Genomic DNA, 22711 nt, shown 5'->3' on the forward strand with positions numbered 1-22711 from the left:
CCCTACAATAAGACTTCCCTTCTGATGGATGATTGTTCATTCACTATGACAGTGCTACAGAGAACATTTTTATACATGTATTTTGGGGCACTTGAGTAAAATATGTGACAATTTCTGTAGGATACACTCCTAACCATAGACTTGATGAACAAAGTGGATGTGCTTTCTAACACTGATATGGAAAATCTTTTTTTATCAATAGATTTAAAATATTTTATTACTTAGATTATCTTTTATCTTAAAATTTTTAAAATATAGTTTTCTATTGAATCTTGCTTTTTTCATTTTTATTACATAAATATTTTTCTTTATGATAATGGTAAGCAAATGATTATACCTGTGTTTAGATGTAACATCATCTTTGTGTATTTAGCTTTTGTATATCTTAGATTAATCCTTTAGGCTGAATGCATAGAAGTAGTCATAAGTCCTAGTCATTCTTATGAGGTCTAATATGTATTTATGTTCTCTCAAGTTTCTTTACTAATGGTTGATCAATGTCCTAAATTCCATGCCATATATAGTACCTTATATTTTTGTGCTTTTGGTAAGTATTCACCAGCATCTGAATATTTAGACTTTGTCCTGTGCCAATAGGCATGAGTAAATATACTGATTTTTTTTAAAGGATGTACAATTGATACCTTGTTTAAGTCTCATTGTAGTGGCCAAGACACATCACCACACCTCCCAGTTGGTGTTTATAAGGTTAAAGGGTATCTGAAATATACATTACATGGTAGGTTTCTGGAGCTAAGGGGTCTCTAATTTGCCCTTCAAAAGAGAGGGATCAATCTAGTTCTCCTGTAATCAACTCCTCTGCTAAGATATACTGAGTGGTCATCCATTCAGTCAAGTCCAAATTTCTTCACCCTCAAGGCACTTTAATCAATCTTACTCTTAATGTGTTTTTTTCAGTTATTAACATAGGATGTCAAATAAATGTAAACAGAAGTTTGTGTGTGAACATATATGTCACAGCTAGTTTACAAGGACCCTTGAGAGGACTTTCTCTCTAGTCTAATGGGCAAGAATAGTTATTTTCTTAAACAATTAGTTTTTACATGAAACCTTATATAAGTATTTGTTTTCCTTTGTGTACTGGCTCCTAGAAGGTTAAGAGTCAAATTTGTGATCTATCTCTCTGTGACTTCAAGTATATGACTTCATAGCGTAGATGAACATTACTGTTTGATTCATCATCATCCTTTGGTCCTGAAGAATAACGTGGATTTCCATGAGAGGTTTTCTCAAAGGCGGCATTCTCAGTGTTTTACCAAAGATGCTCCACAGTAAGTTTCCCAGAAATCCTCCAGGTCAGCTGCTCAGATGGTTCAGTTGCCCTTATTCAGCTGGTGCGTCCTCTCAGCTCTGTGTGCTATTTCTCTTCTGCTGCTTTCTTCTGAGTTCTGTGCAAGCTCAGCTTCTGCCATCTCCTGACCTGTACCATTCCTGCAGTGCATGGCCCCTGGAAATGGAATTCTCACTCTCTGCTCTTTTGAGAAAATGCTGATGAGGAAAGTTCTCTGCCTCATCACACAAGAAAAATAATGTCCATCTTTTACAGCTCTGTATTAGAAAAAGGGAAGTAAAGGTAGATTGTGACTTAGAACTCAAGAATCTCCTGGGTTGATGCTTGGGGTTCATTTCTTACAGGTTTGTTTGATGGTTTGAGTTTAATACTATTAAAACACGTCTTTTTTCATTTTTTCCTCAGGTGAATGTTGGATGTGTACCCAAAAAGGTAGAATTTTTATTTCTCCTTCCTTTCACACTCCTTTTATGTATCTGGTAAATCATGATCAGAATATGGTTGTTTCCAAATGTATCAGTTAAAATTCTTTCTGCAAAAAATAACTGAGAAACCAACTAAAATGGCTTAAACAATAGGATAGTTTTTGTTTGTATTTTTAAATATCACTTATTAAGAAACCTAGAAGGGAAAAAAAAAGAAGCCTAGAGATAGGCCGTTTCTGAGATTGGCTTAGCAGTTAAAGATATCTGAAGGGACCCTGGCCTCTTTCCATTCTGACATCCTAGGTGCATAACGAACAGTAAACCCCCTGTTTCATGGCCACAGGATAGCTCCAGGATCTCCAGGCAGATTTCCTCACTCAGCACTGTTTCTACAATTGCTTTAGGTTCTCCTGGTCAGAACTGAGCTGGGGGAGGGAGGGCCTGGACACTCATTTCATCATGCATGCAAAAGAAAGTCATCCTGGACATTGGCCAAGTGATAAGTTCTCACCACATGATGACAAAGTGACAGAATTACTGTGGGGGCACCCTGCGGGGGAGGTAACCAGGTATGGAACACAGTGTCTGGTCTCAAACTTCTGATGGTCTAGAAGGAACAAAGACCGACCAAATATCTATAGTCATGGCATAAAAGAAAAGCACTATCCATCTGCACAGGATAACTTTTCTCAATAGGGAGATCCAACAGGAAATAAAAAGTTTATACCCAGCTCTCAGCCCAAGTGTTGATATGACCAAGACTAGGTGGATGATGGTGGCGGATGGATGCTCCTCCTTCCACAGATGGCTCTGGTTAACTACCTGTAATCCTGGGGTGACTTTGCAGAGTGTAGGATGTTTGCCTCAAGCCATCTGGTCTTTTCACTTGTTCCAGTGCATCTCTGAATCAGTTTTCCCCAGGGAGACTGGAACTGTTTTTCTCCTGGAAAGTCATGTCGAGATTTTCATAGGTTTTCTTGTTTTATTTTGTTGGTAGGAGTTTTTGTTTTTAAACACAAATGGATTTCCGTGTAAATTAAAAATCTCCTGTTAAATCCCATATGAAAATCATGTATCATGTGACTTTGGATATCTTATGGCTACTCTAAGATTGAATTTCTCAATTTGCTTGAAAGACAGTATTTGGCTACCTTTATGGTGAGCAGTCTGTTGATAGAATTGCTACATACTTGGATCCTAGTCCCCATCTTTGCTATTCCAGAAATTCAGGTTTATTGGTTCACTCGGGAGTGATCAGATAGACCAGTGAATTGATGACCCAATATGACGGGAATCGTTTTTATAAAATGATACATTGATTTATTAGTTTAGAGTGAGTGAGATTATATCTGGGCCTAGTCATTAGGACTGGTCATCTGTACAGGATAGCTTTTTCTCAATAGGGAGACCCAGCTAGCACACCAAATTATTAAGTGAAATCTTAAGTGTTTCCATTCACTTCTATAGCCTCAGAGATTCTCTTTACTACTGCAGTGGTTTTTGATTCTAATAGCTATGGTACGTAGCACATTGAATGAACTCATCCTTTGCCTGTGACAAAGAGGAAGAAATGACAGCTCTTATTTCCAAAGCTGCCTCTTGCTTATACTTGCAAATAATTTTACTCTTCATTTGAATGTACTTTCAAAACATGTTATAATCTCAAGGTTACAACCTTTTGTTACTGAGATTAGATATTAAATTGGCAGCTTTTTGGTATGTAAGCAAATATCCTGATCCCATCAGTAACACACATCTAAGTTTAATTCCAGAATCTGTAATCTCTTCTCTAGTATAGGTAGAATTTTTTTCTGTCTTAGGAAAATTTTTTTTCCTATGGGACATTGTTCCTCAACTATTTTGTTTTCATCTTAGATTTTAGAATCTGTACTACTCGGAATCATGTAATTATGGATATATGAATTATGTAAAGTATTCGTAAGGTGATGTTATGTAGTTTAAACCAATTATGTTAGTAAATCTGGTAGTGATTGCTGCTGCCTCATTGTTTTAAAATACCATCTGGGCTGATACTTCACAGTAGCCTAAATTTGTAATGTTTTGTTCCATATATTTCACTTTTCTCTTCTGATCACATGTACTAGACATTTACTTTGTATTTTTATAGGACTTTACTGATTTCAAAATACTTTTGCATTCTTGAAGTTATTTGGTAATTGCCTCTTATTTTATAGAACAGACTGAAGCCTAGAGTAACTGCCCCCTGCAGAAGGGTGGAGTGAAGCAGCCGTAGAGAAGGAGCCAGATGGATGGGCCTGCTAACTGCTCGATTAGATCTGAGCGTAAAAGCCCGTACAGTTCATACAGAGGCACTGCCTCCAGAGGTGCTTGATGCTAAAGCATCATACATACTACAAATTGGAAGTAAACAAATATTTACTCAGGAAAATATGAGATACTGTGATGTTTCTTAAAATTACATAATATATCTGTAGTATTGATGTCTTTCATATGCATTAAGATAAAGATTCCAGCAGATAAAATAGTTAATACTATATAATGTGAATTTCACCTCAGTATAAAAAAACAAAACAATGCAGTGGTCATCAATTTATTCATAAAGAGAGAAAGGTGCGAAGAAGGAATCTTAAGTCTTGTTAGAGAGGAGTCTAAGGCTTGTCTGACAAAGAAAAATGGTAGTTTTGTCTGTCATCGAGAGTTCTGGATGCTAGTTTGAATCCAGTTATCGTGATGATCTGTTGGCATTAAAAGTCCTCTCTGGATTGTAGGCTACATTCCACAAGAGGTGCATTGAACCTTTGAGTTCCAGATGTCTAATTACATATGTCTTACAAGGACATGTTTGTAGTTACTGAATACATAATAGGAATTCATTCTCTTGAAGTTTTCAGTCCTCAACTTTACCTAATAGCATCCTTTGAAATCACTTTACTGTGAAGTTACAGATATAATTCCACTTCCTAGAACTAATCACAAAAGGCAGGGCTTAAAGAAATCTGAAACTTAAAAAAAGAATGTAAGCAGTAATAAAGATTAATGGAAGGACTATGGGACTTATAATATCCTGCTTTTACAGAGTTTATAAACTATGGAATTTAACCGTAAAAGTAATTTCTCCCAAACATTCTAGAGGCTTCCCTATAAAATCTATCCGGTCACATTTCTGAACTTTCTCTTTTTAAATGTTTAATTTTTAATTTTAAAATCAGTACATTTATCTGCTGTTATATAGTTATTTTTCATTCATGATTTGTTTTCTCTCAGAACTCATGCACTACTGTTTTGGGTCCTTTTTTCACAGGTAATGTGGAACACAGCTGTCCACTCTGAATTCATGCACGATCATGTTGATTATGGCTTTCAAAATTGTGATAGTAAATTCAATTGGCGGTAAGTATTAATGCTGAGACGGTTCTTTTTACAAATATAAATATTTTCTTTCATAATTAAATGAGCTGTGAATTTTGGTGTGTGTGGGAGTGTTATTGTGGTAAACTATATAAAACAAGCTTTCGGAGGTGATGGATATGTTTATGGCCTTGACGGCAGTGATGATTTCACATGTGCATACTTATCTCTAAACTTATCAAGTTATATACATTAAATATGTGCACATACAGACACACCACATAAAATGTCTATTTTAGCCATTTTTAAATTGTCGGTTCAGTGGCATTTATATATTTTTAGTGTCGTGCAACCATTACCACTATCCATTTCCAGAACTTCTCCGCCATCCCATTAAATGGGTACAGTAAAATGATGTTTTTAATGTACCCATTAAACAGTAACTCCTCATCTTCTCTCCTCCCAGCCCCTGGTATCACTAGTCTGCCATCCAGAAACTTTGTTTCTATGAATTTGCCTATTCTAGGTACTTTATACGATATTTGTCCTTGTATGCCTGGCTTATTTCACTTAGCATAATGTTTCCAGAGTTCATCGACGTTGTGACATGTGTCAGAATTTCAGTCCTTTTTAAGGCTGAATGATATTTCTTTATATTTATATACCATATTTTGTTTATACATTCATCCTTCAATGGACTTTTTTCCCCCACTTTTTGTCTCTTGTGAATAATAATGCTATGAACGTCGATCTGTGAGTTTGTGCTTTCAATTGTTTTGGATCTTTACCTAGAAGTGGAATTGCTGAGTCATGTGGCATTTTGTGTTTAACTTTTTGAGGAACCTGCCATAGACTTTTTGAAGCCCTTGAATTTTAAATAAATTTTAGCATTCACTTATTTATTCAACAAATATCAAATAGCCACTGGGCACTAGGCACTACACCAAAGCAGTTCTCCTTGTCTTCTATGCAAAGAAAGGTTCTACTTACACATCATGGATGTCAGCTGAACAGTCTGCACAGAGTGGAATAGAGCTTCTCTCCATAGTGAGTGCAGATGGACACGAGGGCGGGGGTGACTATCTCAGAGACAGTCACTCATGGGGTTCTTATTGATAGTCTGTGATTCTCTGCTCAAGGGCTGTTCAGGGATGGATGCCCTAGTTATTAACTGAAAGGGGAGAATCCTATTTCTCAGTACTGATTTGGGTTTCACCACAGTGTTATAAAGGAAAAACGGGATGCCTATGTGAGCCGCCTGAACACCATCTATCAAAATAATCTAACCAAGGTGAGTGCCCTGATTTTTGAACTTTGAGAACGAGCTGTTCTCTGCTGGAGTATGCTAACAAGTCTGGCCAGATTAAAATATAGCCATTGCATGTATCTCTTAATGTTTCTGTAACTTCTTTTGTAATTAGTGATTTTGAGATTGACCTGTCAGAGAGAAGAAGCCTCTGACTTGGTAGGCCGTCCTCTTTTCTACAGAGTGGGCAGTGTGTGTGCCATAGCTGGTAGACTGGGTCTCACCTGATGGCTATACCTTGAGTAGGTCTGGCCCTCCACTTAGTTCCAGAAGCCAAACACTTAAGAGGCTGATTATCCTAGTTTATTAATTAAAATCTGGAGCATTAGCTGGCTGGAAACCTGCCATTGTTCATTTGCTCAGATCACCCTCATCCTTAGTGGCTAGATCTACTCAGGAGACCAAATTATGGTTCAGAAGGTTGTTTTTGTGAATGAAACACAACAAAGGTGTTTCATTCACAAAATGAAACATAGGCAAAGGTATGTTTGCTTTCAGCAAATATATGTTGTCATTTACCATCTTGAGGCTTAACCAGCCTTAGTACTTAGATGTCGTACCTCTGCCACCTGGGACCAGTCTGAGACATCGACAAATTATGTACCGTGCAACTCTTCTTTTTCTTCACAGCATATATCCTACCATCTTCATTCGCCTTTTCAGTCTCACTTTTCAGTTTCTAAGATTTCAGTGGAGCTTGTGTTATATTTGGATTGGTAGATTTTTTATGATATTTGGGCCATCATAATCTCATCAGCAGCACGTGTATAAACCAGTTTTTAGGGAGAGTAACTTCTACAGATGGATAACCTTATATATTTTTATATTGATTCTTATCATTTGTTGGGTTAATTTTTGGAGGGCCAAATTTTCTGACCTTAATCCCCAATTCAAAAGGAAAATATTTGGAGGCTTCAGTTCTTTAAGCATGATAATAAGAGATTTTAAGGCTGCTAGATGTGAGTATAGAGATACCACTTGTTATACTAAACCACTTTTTTTTTTTAAGTGGAGCTTGCTAAAGTGCAAAAGAGATAGGAAAATGGCTTAAGAAACAGCATTTTAAAATACAAATCTTGGTATGTGGTAAAACTTACTGTGAGCTTATTAGGAAGGATTTACATATAGTTGATCCAAAAATTCTGAATAAGAAAGGAAACTTTGTGTCAAATATCCTAAAAAATAAAAATTTTGTCAGTTTCTTATATTATTGTCACTTGCCCCATACCTCTTTTTATGTAGCATTCCATAGGAAATTATTACCTCCTGAAGAAGGATTTAATGGAGGTTTGTGGCTTTTGGCATCGATCTTGATTCAACTTTATTGAGTAGGGCACCTGTTCAACAGGCCTGGAAGTGTGATTGGAAAGGAGGTGTTAACTCATTTCAGGACCAAGCGTGTTCCAAATGTTAAAACATTCTGTTCTGTGATCCCGCTTGCATGATTTCATTATCTTTGTAAATTGACCACATTCGCATGCCATTACTTGTATCGTGGCTGGCAGGAGCTCGCTGCCAGCAATCTCTGGTCCCCAAATCGAGGCCCTGGCACAGAGGATTTCGGTGAGACTAATGAGAGTCTGAGTTCTCAACATCTCTAGCATGGAACTTCATTGTCACGTAGTTTTGTGGTGATGTTCTTTTGTTTAGGAAAACGGAAGCATTGTATTTTCCTCCCTTGGCTAGAGTATTTCTCTTTTGCCTGTACTTCCTTCATCTTTATCCTTTTGTCTTAGCCTGCTGGCCTTCCTCCAGACACATCATTCTTTAGTGTGTTTGCATTGCAGGTGAGGAAGACTTCCTCCCTCAGCTCTTGGGGGCAAAGATGTAATCTTTCTCCTTGTGGGAGTGACATGCATATATTTTTTGATCTCTGGGTTTTGGCCCATGATAGCACTCTTCTTACTGTACACTTCCAGCATCCAATGGCAACCCCTTACCTAAGTATCAGAAGTTCTGCAGAAACTGAGCATTGTCTTGGCCTCAGCAAACCCTAAATCAAGATCCTTAGTAGAAATGAAAAGATCCGATATGTTGCAGCAGGTATTTTTGTTTTACCTTAAGAACAGGCTAATGTCATGGTTCCTTCTCCAGTCCCATATAGACATCATCTATGGCCATGCAGCATTCACGTGTGATCCCCAGCCCACAGTAGAGGTCAATGGGGAAAAATACACTGCTCCTCACATCCTGATTGCAACAGGTGGCATGCCCTCGCGTCCTCAGGAGAGCCAGATCCCCGGTGAGTCTTCCAACGGCAATGCTTGTTAATAATAGCCAGGAGGAGTTTACCGTTGTGTTCAGCCTTATTATAAGCCATTCCAGGGGATCTGCCTATACCAGTTCTTTTTTTTTGGACAAGGCCACAAGAGAAGGTCTCTGCAGAACCTAAATGTAATTGGCTTAAGTGGTGCTTAGTGACAGGGCAAAGAAAGATATTTCTTCCAGCTCTAGCCTCAGACATACTACAGGTAACACAGAGAGAAAAATCAGTGAGAGCATCTGTTCCTCTCTGTATGGTAGAGATTGTTTCCAGCCTCGGTTTGTCACATGAGTTGCTATTTTGAAGACCCATGATGTATTTACTGTTTTTGTTTAAGGGAGAGAAATCTTGTAGTGATATAACTTAATTACCTAGTTAAACCTTTATATACATTCTTTTCTCATATAATAAAATTAAAGCAGAAAGGAATCTCAGTCATGTCTGCCTTTGCATTTTATATACATAGAGACGAATCATGAGCATACTGCCTTATTCTCTTAAAAGACACATTGTCCATGTCTTTCTCCCCCACTTAGATTATAAGGTCTTTGTGGATGGTGGTCATAGTTTATACGTCTTTTGTATTCTCCATGAATTGGCTTCATAAGACCTGTGACCAACCTGAATTTATGTGGAAAAATTGAGTCTTCGTGGCATTTATGTAATTTTTTTTCTTTCTGGAGAGAATTCACAAATTTTCACCAGCTTTTAAAGCAGGTTCATGACCCTCAAGAAGTTGAGAACAACTATTATAAAAGATATAAAGGTACTGTTTTCACAAAGCTTAAAATTTAGTTGGGAAGATTGTACATAAGCATCCTCATCTGGAACAATCTCCAAAATTATGAAATGAAAAAAAGCAAGGTGTGGGACAGGTTGTATAGCATGCTACAATCCGCATATTTTTAAGAAAGCAAGGAAACTATATATGTGCACTAGAATATCTCTGGAATGATATTCAAAGCCTGGTGATGCTGACTCCCTACAAGGAGAGGACTAAAGGTGTAAGGTATGAGACATCTGCTTTTTACTAGATGCTCTGTTGTCTTTTTAATTTTTTAACATACACATTTATTAATTAAAAACATACAATAAAAACAATTGTAATGAAAATAAAAAGTAAATGTTACCAAGTGACTCCTAGACAGTGAGAGTTGGAGTGCTCATTGGTGGGACAGATTATTGTGGGCTGGTATAAACCAAAAATAATTCCCAGGAAAGGGGCTCATAAGTTGAGCATTATGTGCTGAGGAAGAGGAAGACTGGAAGAACCAGTGAGTAATAAAAATGTCTTTGAGCGACATTCAACCAATATAACCAGTATTTCTAACATTGAAAATTCTGGAAATGAATACATTGAGCCGAGACTGGAAGAGGGTTGGGGCTAAATTGTGACTTATAAAGTCAAATTACTAAATCTCTATAAGTCATGACAACTGGGGCAAATAATTATTAGCTTATAAGTAAGGTAGTAACAATATCTAAGTGGCAGTTTTAGAAAACTAATCTGACAGTGACTTACAGAAGAGCAAGATCAGTTAGAAAGCTGCTGCAATAGACAGGAGGTGATGATACAGTTTTAAACTACAGGGTTAGCATCTGAAGTGTGATGGAAGAGCTTAGTTCAGTTCTGCAGACAATTACTGAGACGCTGCTGATTCCAAGACATTAAAAAAAAAACAGTCAACACCTCTGAAATCAGGATGTGTCTTGTAATCAGGATGTGCTGTGGATTTGGCAAAGTGCAATATTTTTAATAACTGATGAGACGTAAGGGGGCAGTGAGAGAAGGAATCACTGATTGACGGTTCAAGACTCCATCTGGATTATGTGGAAGGTTATCCCTTTAAGTGAATTGGTGAACTTGAGAGAGGGACATAAAGTTAAAGTTCAGTTCTAAATATATTGAGTTTGAAGCAAAGTAGAAGTGCATAGTGGGACAATTAGGAAACATGGAACCGGAAGTTGGGGAGGTCACAACTGGAACTATGTATTTGGAAGTCCTCCACAATGGGAGGAGAGTTGGTTAAATCTTTTGAAGAAAAAAGCAGAGAGAAGAGGATCATGGCTGAGCCAAGTGGTTCCTGCCTACATTTGGGGGTGGGAGAGTGAAGCAGATCCAGCAAAGAGTCTATTCATGAGAGCTGAGAAAATTTTAGTTCCTCAGAAAAATGTATTAGTTATTTAGTCATCGCTGCTCTTATTTCTAGAGAGAAAACAAAAATGTCAACTCGGAGACTTGGTTGGCAGCTTCCGCAGTGAGGACTGTAACAAAACTTGTCAAAACAGAATGTGATGACTGAGAAAGTGTTGGGTCTTGCAGAAAATGTTACGATGATTTTCCAAGAGATAGCTCAATCCGTGTAATCTATATTGTATTTTCTTACTTAGGTGCCAGCCTAGGAATCACCAGTGATGGATTTTTTGAACTGGAAGAATTGCCTAGGTAGGCTGGTTTCCTTCCTGACCTCAGTGTTCATTCTCCCTCAGTCTCTCCTGCTGACATTTCTCCTCCCCTCCCCCTGACATTTCTCTTCGCCCCCAACCAATAAACGCAAGTATTTCTTGTATTCTATTCTCCTACCTCTTTTCTTTTTATGACCTTGGGTATCTCATCCACTAGTACCCCTCATTAAGTGACGCAAATCTTTCATGCTTTTGGTTAGAGGCCATTGCAAAGTTTTTAAAACCAGAATCAAATACAGGGTGGTTTGGAAGAATAAATAATAAAGATTTAAAACTGTCTTCTTTCTCCAGCTTGATAATGTGTCAAGTAACTGATTCTCGTACAGCGGGATCTCCGTAAATGAAACCTCTGTCAGTATCACAAAAATAGATTTTCTGAAATTGTTCTTTATATGTGTTTATCCAAATAACCTTAGTAATCCACTGTCATGGGTTTAGATATATGAGAGGAGAAAGATAATGAGGAAGATTTTTTTCTCTACTTTGAAGAAGCTGCCAGTTGCAAGCTTTCTAGGTTAATGAGATCCTCCTTTCACTCGTGAAAAGAGATGACACCCAAGAACTGGAGGAGGGACGCTTTTCGCCCCGAGGTCTGGCCTTTATCTCCTTCTGAGTAACTCTCTGGAGTCAGTATTGCTCAACTCTCCCGCTCCCTCAGTGGTGCTGCCAGTCTGGTTTGAGATCCTAATCTCGTGCTTTTAAAGAGGCCTTCATGGAAGGTGACTAATAATCCATGTCTATACCTTTACCTTAAGTCACCTAGAGCTACAATTAATAAAGGGAGAAGAGGGCTTCTTTCTTTCCAAAGCTGCAGTGAAAATGTCCCATTAATACCAGGCAATCTTGACTTCGAGAAAAGCAAACTGTCTTTTTGGATTTGCTGTCTGCAGGGCATGGAACTGTTAGAGAATAGCCTTTTTCCCCTTGTGATCTACCCTGTACTGTTTGGTTTTAGGGTTGAATGTTATGACACATGTGAGAATGTTTCCAGAAATGTGGTTGTGACTCGTCTTGTATAGATGATATAATTCAATCTAGACTTGCCCTCAAAGACATTTTATTACGGCTGTCTCTCCATTAAATATTTTAAAATTATTTATTAAATTAGCATTGCTAGCAATAAACTAATTTATGCATGTCATAAACAGAAGACTGAAAATAGGAAAATGAAATAACGATTATGTGAAATTTTTTTTAGACTCCTTTATCATTTTTATGTTGATAAATAAGCAAATAATCGGAGAAGGAATAAATTCTGTAGGCAAGGTATCATGTGCTATGGGCTGTATGGTTCACTTTTGCCCTCATTGGGCTTATGGTAGGGTGGAGGCAGGAGAATGGACCCCGTGGAATGCTGTGGTACGGGTATTTCTGAGTTAAAGAGAAGTGCTTTGGAGATTCGAGGGATGTAAGGTCATTTCCAAGGGATGCTTTAGTGGCAAGAGGTAGAAGAGAGGCGCTTTTGGGAGCTGAGAGCCAAACGCTGAGCTCTGTATAGTTCTCTGAAGAAGCCAACTTGTTTCACACCTGTTCCTTGTATGTCCCCTTTGCTTGGAATGTATCCTCCAACCCCTGCATGAGCCACTCATCTTTCAGGAATCTGGAACATTCTCTGAGCCCTCTATCCTGCAAGAACTGACTGTTGACTTCTGTTCCTCAGAAAACCTCAGGAATTCCTCAAGAGCAGGGATGGATACTCATCTTGTCTAGCGAAATGCTTAACAAAAGTAATATAAGTGTTGGGGAAGAAAGGGGAGATAGATAGAGAAAAGAAGAAAGAGGGAAGACCTAAAGAAAGGAGAAGAATCATCATTAATAGAGAAGAGAGAGGTAGAGAGAGAACTGTTTCATATTTTCCAAACTATATAGACATTTCTCTCTTCATACCTGGATTATAGGATAAGAGGGTGCGTACTTCTAACTTGCAGCCATTTGGGTTCATACTTCATCCTCCATACAGACCATAGCTCTCTGAAGGCAGGGACTCACAACATAGTACCTTATCTGTGGAAGGAACGAAAGAGAGGTTTCCTTCATTTTTCCCTGATTGTTTACTTCCTACCCAAGCACTGTAAGAATGGAAGAGGACAGTGTTTGAAGCTTTAGAGAACTACAGTCTTGAATGGACTACTTTTTGCCTAGGCTGCAGCATAGAAGTACACATTATTCTAGGGCTGGGGCCAGCTTCTCCACTATTGATGCAGTTTCATCTAATACCTATGCAGTGTTTAGATGCTTTCTTAGACCAAAATTTATACATGGAGTCTAGTTTTAATTCAGATCTATCCTACAAGTTAAATGGCTAGCTAAAATTTTCCTTTAATTATATTGCAAAGATTGATAGATAATGATCAAAGAGAAATCCTGAGCAGAGAATAATGGTGGTGAGAATTGGTGTCAATTTTAGTTTTAGATGCGAAGATCTTTGCATAAGGAATCATCTCTATTTTCAGTGTTTTTGTGTGTTTCCTCTCTGAAGAAATGAGGATAATGAACTTTTAAAACAACTAAAAATATATTTCTGCAAAGGGATGTTTTCTACTTAAAATTACAATGTGGTATCTAGATTGGATCTTGGAACAGAAAAAGGAAATGAATGGAAAACTGGTTAAATCTGAGTAAAGTCTGGAATTCAGTTAATGGCAAGGTACCAATGTCAGTTTCTTAGTTTTGACAATTGTACCATGATGATGTGAGATGTTCACTTTCAGAAAAACTTTAGAGGGTATGCAGAACATCTCTATATTATCTTTTCAACTTTTCCTGCAAATCTAAAATTATTCCAAAATAAATTTATTTAAAAATATTAAATATATGTGCCTTACTGTTAAAGCATACAGCTGAAACTTGTTAGATTTCGTTAACCAATGTCACCATAAAAGTAAATTAATTAAAAAATATATATATTAACCCTCTGTTCTCATTTTAGCCGCAGTGTCATTGTTGGCGCGGGTTATATCGCTGTGGAGATAGCCGGGATCCTTTCAGCTCTGGGTTCTAAGACATCACTAATGATACGGCATGATAAGGTAAATCTGTCCTTTGCCCTTTTCTTTCCTTGATGTTTGTCTTCTTAAACATTCGCAGTGAGAATTTTCTCTCATGTTGTCATTAAATACTAGGGTACAAAGCATGTGGAGGTCAGTTGATTTGTTCCACATCGAGTTGCATAGAAGCTATTCGAATTAGGCCTTCTGTCTTTCCCAGCTACCAGCTGCTAGTTGATGGTAATGATTTTGATTTAATCAAACTGGCGTTAGATTTCATTAACCAATGTCACCATAAAAGTAAATGAATTAAAAAATATATATATTAACCCTCTGCTCTCATTTTAGCCGCAGTGTCATTGTTGGCGCCGGTTACATCGCTGTGGAGATAGCCGGGATCCTTTCAGCTTTGGGTTCTAAGACATCACTAATGATACGGCATGATAAGGTAAATCTGTCCTTTGCCCTTTTCTTTCCTTGATGTTTGTCTTCTTAAACATTCGCAGTGAGAATTTTCTCTCATGTTGTCATTAAATACTAGGGTACAAAGCATGTGGAGGTCAGTTGATTTGTTCCACATCGAGTTGCATAGAAGCTATTCGAATTAGGCCTTCTGTCTTTCCCAGCTACCAGCTGCTAGTTGATGGTAATGATTTTGATTTAATCAAACTGGCTGTTCTTTTCATCCTGAAGTGGTAGATAATATCAGATGGCTTTGTAAGGAGACATACAGGGTTAAATATAAGTATTAGTTAAAGTTTACAGACTATCGGGTTAGCTTCTTATTCTGGAAATCAATTTCATATGATCAGGTAGTCAAAAAAGTTTACTAAGTTCTTTGCATTAAAAGGATACTTATCAAAAATATTTGTTTAGTTATGTTTATGGCGGCATTATTCACAATAGCCAAGAGATGGAAGCGGCCCAAGTGTTGATTGATGGATGAATGGATAAACATAATGTGGTCTATACATACAATGGAATATTATTCAACCTTAAAAAAAAAGAGTTTCCTGACATGTTGCAACTAGGATGAGCCTTGAGGACATGCAAAGTGAAATAAGTCAGTCACAAAAAGACAAATACTATATTATTCCACTTACATGAGGTATCTAGAGTAGTGCTACTCATAGAAATAGAAAATAGAATGGTGGTTGCCAGGAACGGGGAGGAAGGAGGGAATGGGGAGTTATTGTTTAATGGGTATAGAGTTCTAGTTTTGCAAGAGGCAAAAGTTTTAGAGATTAGCACAACAATAAAAATATAGTTAACACTATGGAACTGTACACCATGGAAATGGTTAAGTTGTTAAATTTAATGTTATGTATTTTTTACCACATAATAATAAAAGAAGCTTACAGATATCTACTCAAACCTCATTTTAAGGCCAACAGAGATTTGTGACTGCTAGTTAGGATCAAAACTAAGAATCAACTAAAGTCTCAGAAGCCCAGGACAATATTTTTTCTACTAAAATGCTGCCTCCATTTTTGTCGTTAATGGTGAAATGTTGCTTTATACGTTTGCTGATTAATTGTGGCTTAGCACCCCTGGATAGTGGCACAGCATTAGAGCTTTCAGAGACGTGGTGTGGGACAGTAATGGGTGTTGACTTAAGAATCTGGCTGTCCCTAATAAGTGTGTGTCTTGTACAAGTCGTTTAATGCCTTTGAAACAGGATTTATCGGATCCCTGCCACTCAAATGCTATGATTCAGATTCCTGATTATTTGAGCAAATAGAGGAAGAGGAGGGAAATGGATAATCCTGGTTAGTGTGTACTCCAAGGAGCTTTCTGGCTTTGAGACTTGTTATTTAATTAACTCCCAAGAAATTAATGTCTCGAATAATATTTTTCCTAGGTAAATGTTATTTTGCATTGCTGGGATATATCCAGCAAATTGGAAGGAAGGAGAAAGGCAGAGGGATAGCTAGCCTGAAATTAATATGTAAATAAGCAAATAAACTGCTCCAGTTTATCAATAGAGTGGTTAATTTCCTGCATTTGGGAAATTGCCTTGTTTGTAGAGAGCCACGTCTCCTTGGGCCTCCTGTCCTCCCCCACCCCCAATGCGTCAGGCTCATTCTCCCTTTTCTTGTCCCAGTGTAACTCTATTCTAGAACTGTCTTATAAATAACTCATGACCTTCCACCTTTACCCTGCCTGAGGTGTGTTACATGTGTGTTATCGCAAGAAGTCTCCAGAGGAGGCCTATGAGTAAAGAAAAATTGCTAGATGGTGACAACTATTATTTAAAAGAATAGTCTCCATAGAGCAGTAATGGTAGCTAGCCATCATAGGAACATTGAAATCCAACTGGAAATGATATTGAGAATTTTGAAGAAAAAAGAATAACAATCCTGGTAGCAAAAACCTAGATTGTTATGTCAATTCTATTTCTTATTTCAATGGTGTTATAATACAGAATTCATGTAGCTCCTAATTAAGGTTCTATGATTCTCACAGTCATGGAACTTCATAAGGGCAAGCAATCAAATAGATATTTAAAGATCTTAAGTGAAATTAACAAATAATAATGATACTTACCTCAGGATATTAGATACTAAAAATATTCCTTATTTTTTTAAGTGCCAAATGCTTTTTAAATTTTACAGTCCTACTTAATACTATCCATTAATTCTATCCAATAACACTGAGTTCTGTAGGTTAATTTTATACGTTAGGTTGTTTCCTTGTCTTTGTCTTCTTTTGTTTGAAAAAGGCATGATTATTCTCATTAGATTTATTGCCTTCTTTATTTAATTTACTTGACTATTAAATCTACTGCATTATCAGTTCCATGATCTCCACCATGACTAATATCATCTTTGAGGTTGCATTCCTTAAGAATTAGGATAAACTTTCACCAATAGCGTGGAATAAAGAAAATGGGTTTTCCATTCCCTTTCCAAAAAAATGTGCTTTTCCTACTGAGTATCTTCTTCCTCTTCTGTCACCCTTATCATCATATCACCATTATTGTTACCACCTCTGTTATCAGCACCACCACTATCATGACAAGGTCCTCTACAAATATATTTTCTGGCATATCGATCTACATTTGTGATTTGTGAGATTTGACCATCACTCCTAGTGTATATACTGAGCTCTCATAAAACAATCTCGTCAGACATATTCCCTGTCTTCCAGAAGGATATTAACCCTCTCTGGCCTATTCCCTACTTATTTTCTTCAAATTTCTTCCATTCAGAGTAGCCTACTTGCTATTTTCTATCTGTAACCTGGCCCTATGTGTTTATATTTGTATGGACTCTTTTGCTTAAACTGCTTTCCCTTCCCAAATCATCAAGATCTAATGCAGATGGCACATTCTCCATGAAATCTTCCCTGTTCTGTATAATTTGTCTCTTATAAAACACCTTATCTGTATAGCCTAATAGTTAATTATTAGTCTTTTGTTCTAATATTTTATGTCTTCTATGTAGTAAAACTTAATAAATATTTGTTAATGGATTGAATGAATCAGAGAATTCATAGTGTCGACCTCAGTTTACCTTGTAAAAGTTACATGTCTTTCTCCACTGGAAAGGGAACAGAGGTGTCAATATGCATATTTATATCCTCCTAGCACCTTTTAGAGTAAATCCTACAAGATAGACATTCACTGCATGTCTACTCATAACGATAGTGTTCTAACAAAGATTAAGTGAATGACTGCTGTGAAGAAGGTGAAGTGTGAGAATATTGTTATAGCAGCGATGTTAATGACTATGTGAATACCTTGTAAGATAAAATTGACCAGTTGCACTGAGCTTCCCACCTCAGCTTGGTGTTCTGAAATCAATTTAAAAAATAAATAAATAAAGTGTCTCCATAGATATGGAAGGCAGGTTAATGAGCCTTGGTTCCGAGAATATGAAATCATATCTCTTTACTCCCCATTTAGTGGCTCTATTAACTGGTCTGAGAGATGTGAAAGAATGGCCTTACTTTTACTTGAAACTAATGAAAAAAAAAAGAATGGACTTAACCTTGTTCTTCCATGGTCCTTGTGCCTTCCCGTGGTCTATAGGCTTGCAAGGGGTAATGGAGCAGAAATTGTCTGCCCTGGTAGGCACACAGTGGTCCATTCTTAATGGTTCTGGTGACTTACATGGTTGCCATAATTATGGGGTGGAAAGAAGCCAGTGCATAATGTGGAGAGAGTTTGATTTGAAGATTCAGACCAATCTCAATTTGAATTCTGGTCCTAGTACTTTCTAAAAGTCACACTATTTCTTAGAGTCTCGACTTTCTCATCTGAAAAAAAAATGGGGATAACATCTCATACCATATAAGTCATTAGAAAGATTCGAGGATAAGCAGAAGAGAATAAGCAGACAAATATTCTCTAGAACAACAGCTAGCATTCCAGGGGAAAAAAAAGCAGTGTTTTCAACTTTGTTGGAAACTTTAATTGAAATGGATCCCACATATACCAATCTAGGATCCTAAAGTAGTTTATGATCTTAAACAGATATTAAGACTATTATAAAATAAATCTCCAAGGCCACACCATTGACTTTTCTACCTATATAAAGAGATTTTGCTAGAGAATCTTCCCTTAAATCATATCAAAAGGAAAGCTGGCCTTGGAGTAATAAAAGGGGAAAGAGAATTTCTGATCTCTAGGCTTATGGAAAAGAAAAGGAAACATGGAGTAGAGAAACATGGTGATAGTAGAGGGCTGAGATTGCCTATCTGTTTAGCAGTAGAACAGGAGTTTGTGAAGTCGGATGTAATACAGACATTGGCGGCTATGTAGGAAAATAGATTTATTAAAACTCCACTCAGAATAGTGCCATGAATGAAGAGATAAGAGGAAGGATGATACCAACATTCTCTCTTGAATTTATAGCGTATCTTTATTTCCTGCCTCTATACTTCTGCTATCTTTGTTTGTATACAGGTACTTAGAAATTTTGATTCAATAATCAGTTCCAACTGCACTGAAGAGCTGGAGAATGCTGGCATAGAGGTCCTGAAGTACTCACAGGTATGACCTAGCCCAGCGCATGCTTACAGCCCTTGTCTCTCTGTATGAATCACACTTTGTGCTTTTGGCTTCACCCCATTGGTTTTATAAGCACAAACTCTTTGTTTACCCTAGTCAGTTTATTTTCTAGAGTAGAGTACTACCAACTCTGCTTTATTCTAAGAAGCTGTATTTCTCACTAATTAATTAATGAAGTCAAGATATAAAAGATTAGAAATCTGGTATTTGAATATAGTTTAGTAAGACTAAAACTTGAATTTTTGTGCTCAGACGCCTTAATTGAACATCTTTATTTTCTAGGTTTATATTTATTTTTCAGGAAATATTGTCATAGACTCTATTCTTAAAGCATGCTCTTTTGGGTTTTGCAGGTGGAAAGAATAACAAAGTGCTCTACTTCTCAGGAAATCACCTAAATTTCAGAATTTTCCTGGAGCATTGGCCTTATAAAAATGGTTATTTTTTTTTTTTGCCAGAGTTTCCCCCTTTCACCATAGGCCATATCAAGTAAAATAATAAATGCAAATATGCTTTGTGAATGTGAAAGTGCTAGGTTGGTGGCGGGGGTCAACATCAGAATCCCCTTGGGACCGTCACCAAACTGTAGCTGGGCTGCACTCTCCAGACCTGTCTTACCCTCACCCCACCCCCGTTCTGGTTAAGAATGTCCAGGGAGAAGCAACGATTGTACAGTGTGAAAAAGTGTTTTGGTGATGCTGCTATAGCTTATTTCCTCCTCCTCTCACTCCAATTGCAAATCATTGTATTTAGATTTATGGCTTAAAATTTTATCACAGTTTTTAAGAAGTAAAATTTAAGATGCTTTGTTTTTAAGTTGAAGCCTTATGTTGCTGACATGAGCTGACATTTCTGGCTGTTGGCTGGATGATTTGGGGGAATGTAGGAAACAGTCTCGGCTCTTAGGACTTCTAGTGTTGGTGGCCTTTGGGGAAAAGTAAATGTATCAGCACATAAGATTTACAGGTAGGATTCAGTGGGGATTTTTTTAAATGTTAAGAATTCTAGCTTTCCTTTTTGCTTTCCTTTTTCCCTCCCTTCCCCACAATTAACACATTTATCTGCCAATAGGTCAAGGAAGTTAAAAAGACTTCCTCGGGCTTGGAACTCTGCATGGTTACTTCAGTTCCTGGTAGGAAACCCACCTTGACCACTATTCCAGATGTTGACTGCCTGCTCTGGGCCATTGGGCGGGACCCAAATTCCAGGTCTCTGAATTTAAACAAAGTGGTAAGCTGAGTTAGTTTGTCCAAAACATTCGTGAATCTCTTAGTAGCCCTGTGTCTCCTCCACCCCCAGACCCAAAAATTGTAGTGGGTTCTATTGGATTCTTTTCTGTTTATTCCATGTATCCAGTTTGTTATAAAATCTCATTGCTGCTTCTTTGAAATTTAAAATTTTTTTTCCTTTTTAGCATCATCATCCTAGATCAGGTCCCTGCCACCTCTAATCTGGATTGTCCAGCAGTTTCTTGACTAGCCTCTTCCTTATAGATTTCCTTTTTTTTATTATGAAACTTGTCTCTTTAAAGCCCTATAATTATTCCTTATTGTCTGCAGCTCTAATCTTGATTGCTGGGTGTGTAATTTGTCCTGGATATTGTAGCTGATGTGAAGCTGAACTATTAAGGTTACAATTAGCATTGATATTTCTTTTAAATTTTGAAGGAAAGTCTAGTATAGTAGCTTAGAGCATGGGTTCCAGAGTTTGACCCAATTTTGAACCTTAGTTTCATTACTTACCAGTTATATGGCCTTAAACAAGCAGCTTAATTACTATTAAGTTTGAACAGCTTCGTGTAAATATGGTAATAAAAATAGTGCTTGCCTTACTGGGTTATAGTGAAGAGTAAATGAGAGAGAGCATTCAAAGTAATTAGCTAAGCTGTCAGCTTATAGTATGAACTCAATAAATGTTAACAATTGCTATTGACAATGATGGTGATGATATTTTTAATATCCTGTACTACTCTACTAGTAATAGTAGATATTTCATATGTTTGAGGTTTATATATTTGATGGAGTCTCTTGAGAAGTATAACATTTTGATTTATATTCTAATATTAATACCTATTATAGTGTAGATTCTTTTGACATTTCTATAAAAAAGATATTAGCATTAAAAAAATAAAATACCTGGGAGATGTTTTGCTTGTTTTTAATCTTATTGTTCAGTGAAATTTAGTAAAACTAGTGGTCTATTTTTATCTTAACAAAACTAGTCATCTGGCATTTCACCTTTCAAGAGATATTTTGCCATTGTACAGATCGAGGCATTGGTAGGTCCAGTTTTCAACTATATTCGCTGAATTTTTAAAAAATGAGGCAAAAATTTTTGTCTCAATGTTAAGATATATTTTTATATTGCAAATTGAATGATTCCTATGTATAGGTCTTGTCAACATGTTACTTAGCTAATTTAATCTTTCCAACAACTCTTTGAGGGTAAGGATGAGGAAACCAGGAGCACAGAGCTAATAATTTATGGCTGTAAACTCCATGGAGCTGGGAGGACGTCTATATTACTTACTACTACATTCACAGTGACCAGGTTAATGCCTCATTTGTACTAGAAGTTGAAATATTTGTTGATAAATAGGTAGTTATACAATATCTCATAGCTAGCAAATGGCTGAGATTTGAACCTAGATTGATCTGGCTTCAAAGGTAATTGCTCTTGACCTCTTCAGTACCTGCTTCCTGCTTCTGTTGTCTCTACTCACATGGGATTGTATACACATGGCATCTAGAAAGCCACAAGATAAGCATCTTGGAGCAAAAATTCGACTCAATTTATAGGGCAATATTTTGGTTAAAGGAAACAGCAATATACTTTAGAATAGAATGCAAAATTTGCTTGGCTTGTCAAAGATAAAATGGTAAGCTTCACAGAAATCTGCTTTTGATGACCGCTTCAAGTTGTGCCCCTCTAGGGTATGAGTTAGCAAGCTTCAGGAGGACTGCTTCAGTGGAAAAAGGTTGAAAAACACTGTCCTAGATGGACTCTACAGAGATAGCAGGTAGCAGGTCTAATAGTTGAGTGATTCTTGTTCATGTTTACTTCTCCAGTTGAGTTGTACGTTGCAGATCCTGTTAAAACACCTCAAAATTGGATAACACATTTCCCTTTTCAATTAAACAAAAGATAGGAATCTTGGCAACTTCTATTTTTCGTCTTGTAGTTCTTGGAGATTCAGGCTAAAGAGGTGCCTGAAATGAGGTAGATCCAGAGATTTGATCTGCCATTTTTTGTAGATAAGCTGGATAGTTACACGATGTCCCTTCACAATTTCAGGGGATTCAAACTGACAAGAAAGGTCATATCATCGTAGATGAATTCCAGAATACTAATGTAAAAGGCATCTATGCAGTTGGGGATGTGTGTGGAAAAGCTCTTCTTACTCCAGGTAATGTTTCTTCTCTTCTTGGGTAATGGAGGCTCTCTGTGTTATATAAAACTGTTCAGCAGTTCATAGTCAAATCAGCTTAAGCAAAGTTAAAAGGATGAATGTCTTTATGTCATCAAAATGATAAAAATATTGAAATAGGTATTGGTTTAGAAAACCTGATGTTTTCTAAATAATATTCATTTCTACTTTAAAAATGCTT

The 22711-nt window shown here is 37.1% G+C and overlaps 1 protein-coding gene across 2 annotated transcripts in view; it reads left to right on the forward strand.

Moving 5' to 3' along the window:
• The window catches only part of GSR (glutathione-disulfide reductase), a 37687-nt gene that overhangs the window by 10071 nt on the left and 4905 nt on the right, over nucleotides 1-22711 (forward strand). Inside the window, exons 2-10 of one of the 2 annotated variants that reach the window (XM_006916334.2) lie at nucleotides 1718-1744; nucleotides 5021-5109; nucleotides 6289-6358; nucleotides 8468-8615; nucleotides 11028-11082; nucleotides 14032-14131; nucleotides 18999-19085; nucleotides 20175-20333; nucleotides 22398-22509. In XM_006916334.2, coding sequence (XP_006916396.1) covers nucleotides 1718-1744; nucleotides 5021-5109; nucleotides 6289-6358; nucleotides 8468-8615; nucleotides 11028-11082; nucleotides 14032-14131; nucleotides 18999-19085; nucleotides 20175-20333; nucleotides 22398-22509 — 847 coding nt within the window. Of the gene's footprint in view, nucleotides 1-1717; nucleotides 1745-5020; nucleotides 5110-6288; nucleotides 6359-8467; nucleotides 8616-11027; nucleotides 11083-14031; nucleotides 14132-14437; nucleotides 14538-18998; nucleotides 19086-20174; nucleotides 20334-22397; nucleotides 22510-22711 lie in introns of both variants that reach the window. The other variant, XM_006916333.3, reaches the window with a different exon arrangement.

Source organism: Pteropus alecto, unplaced genomic scaffold (assembly GCF_000325575.1).
Source record: "Pteropus alecto unplaced genomic scaffold, ASM32557v1 scaffold24, whole genome shotgun sequence".
NCBI lineage: Eukaryota > Metazoa > Chordata > Mammalia > Chiroptera > Pteropodidae > Pteropus > Pteropus alecto.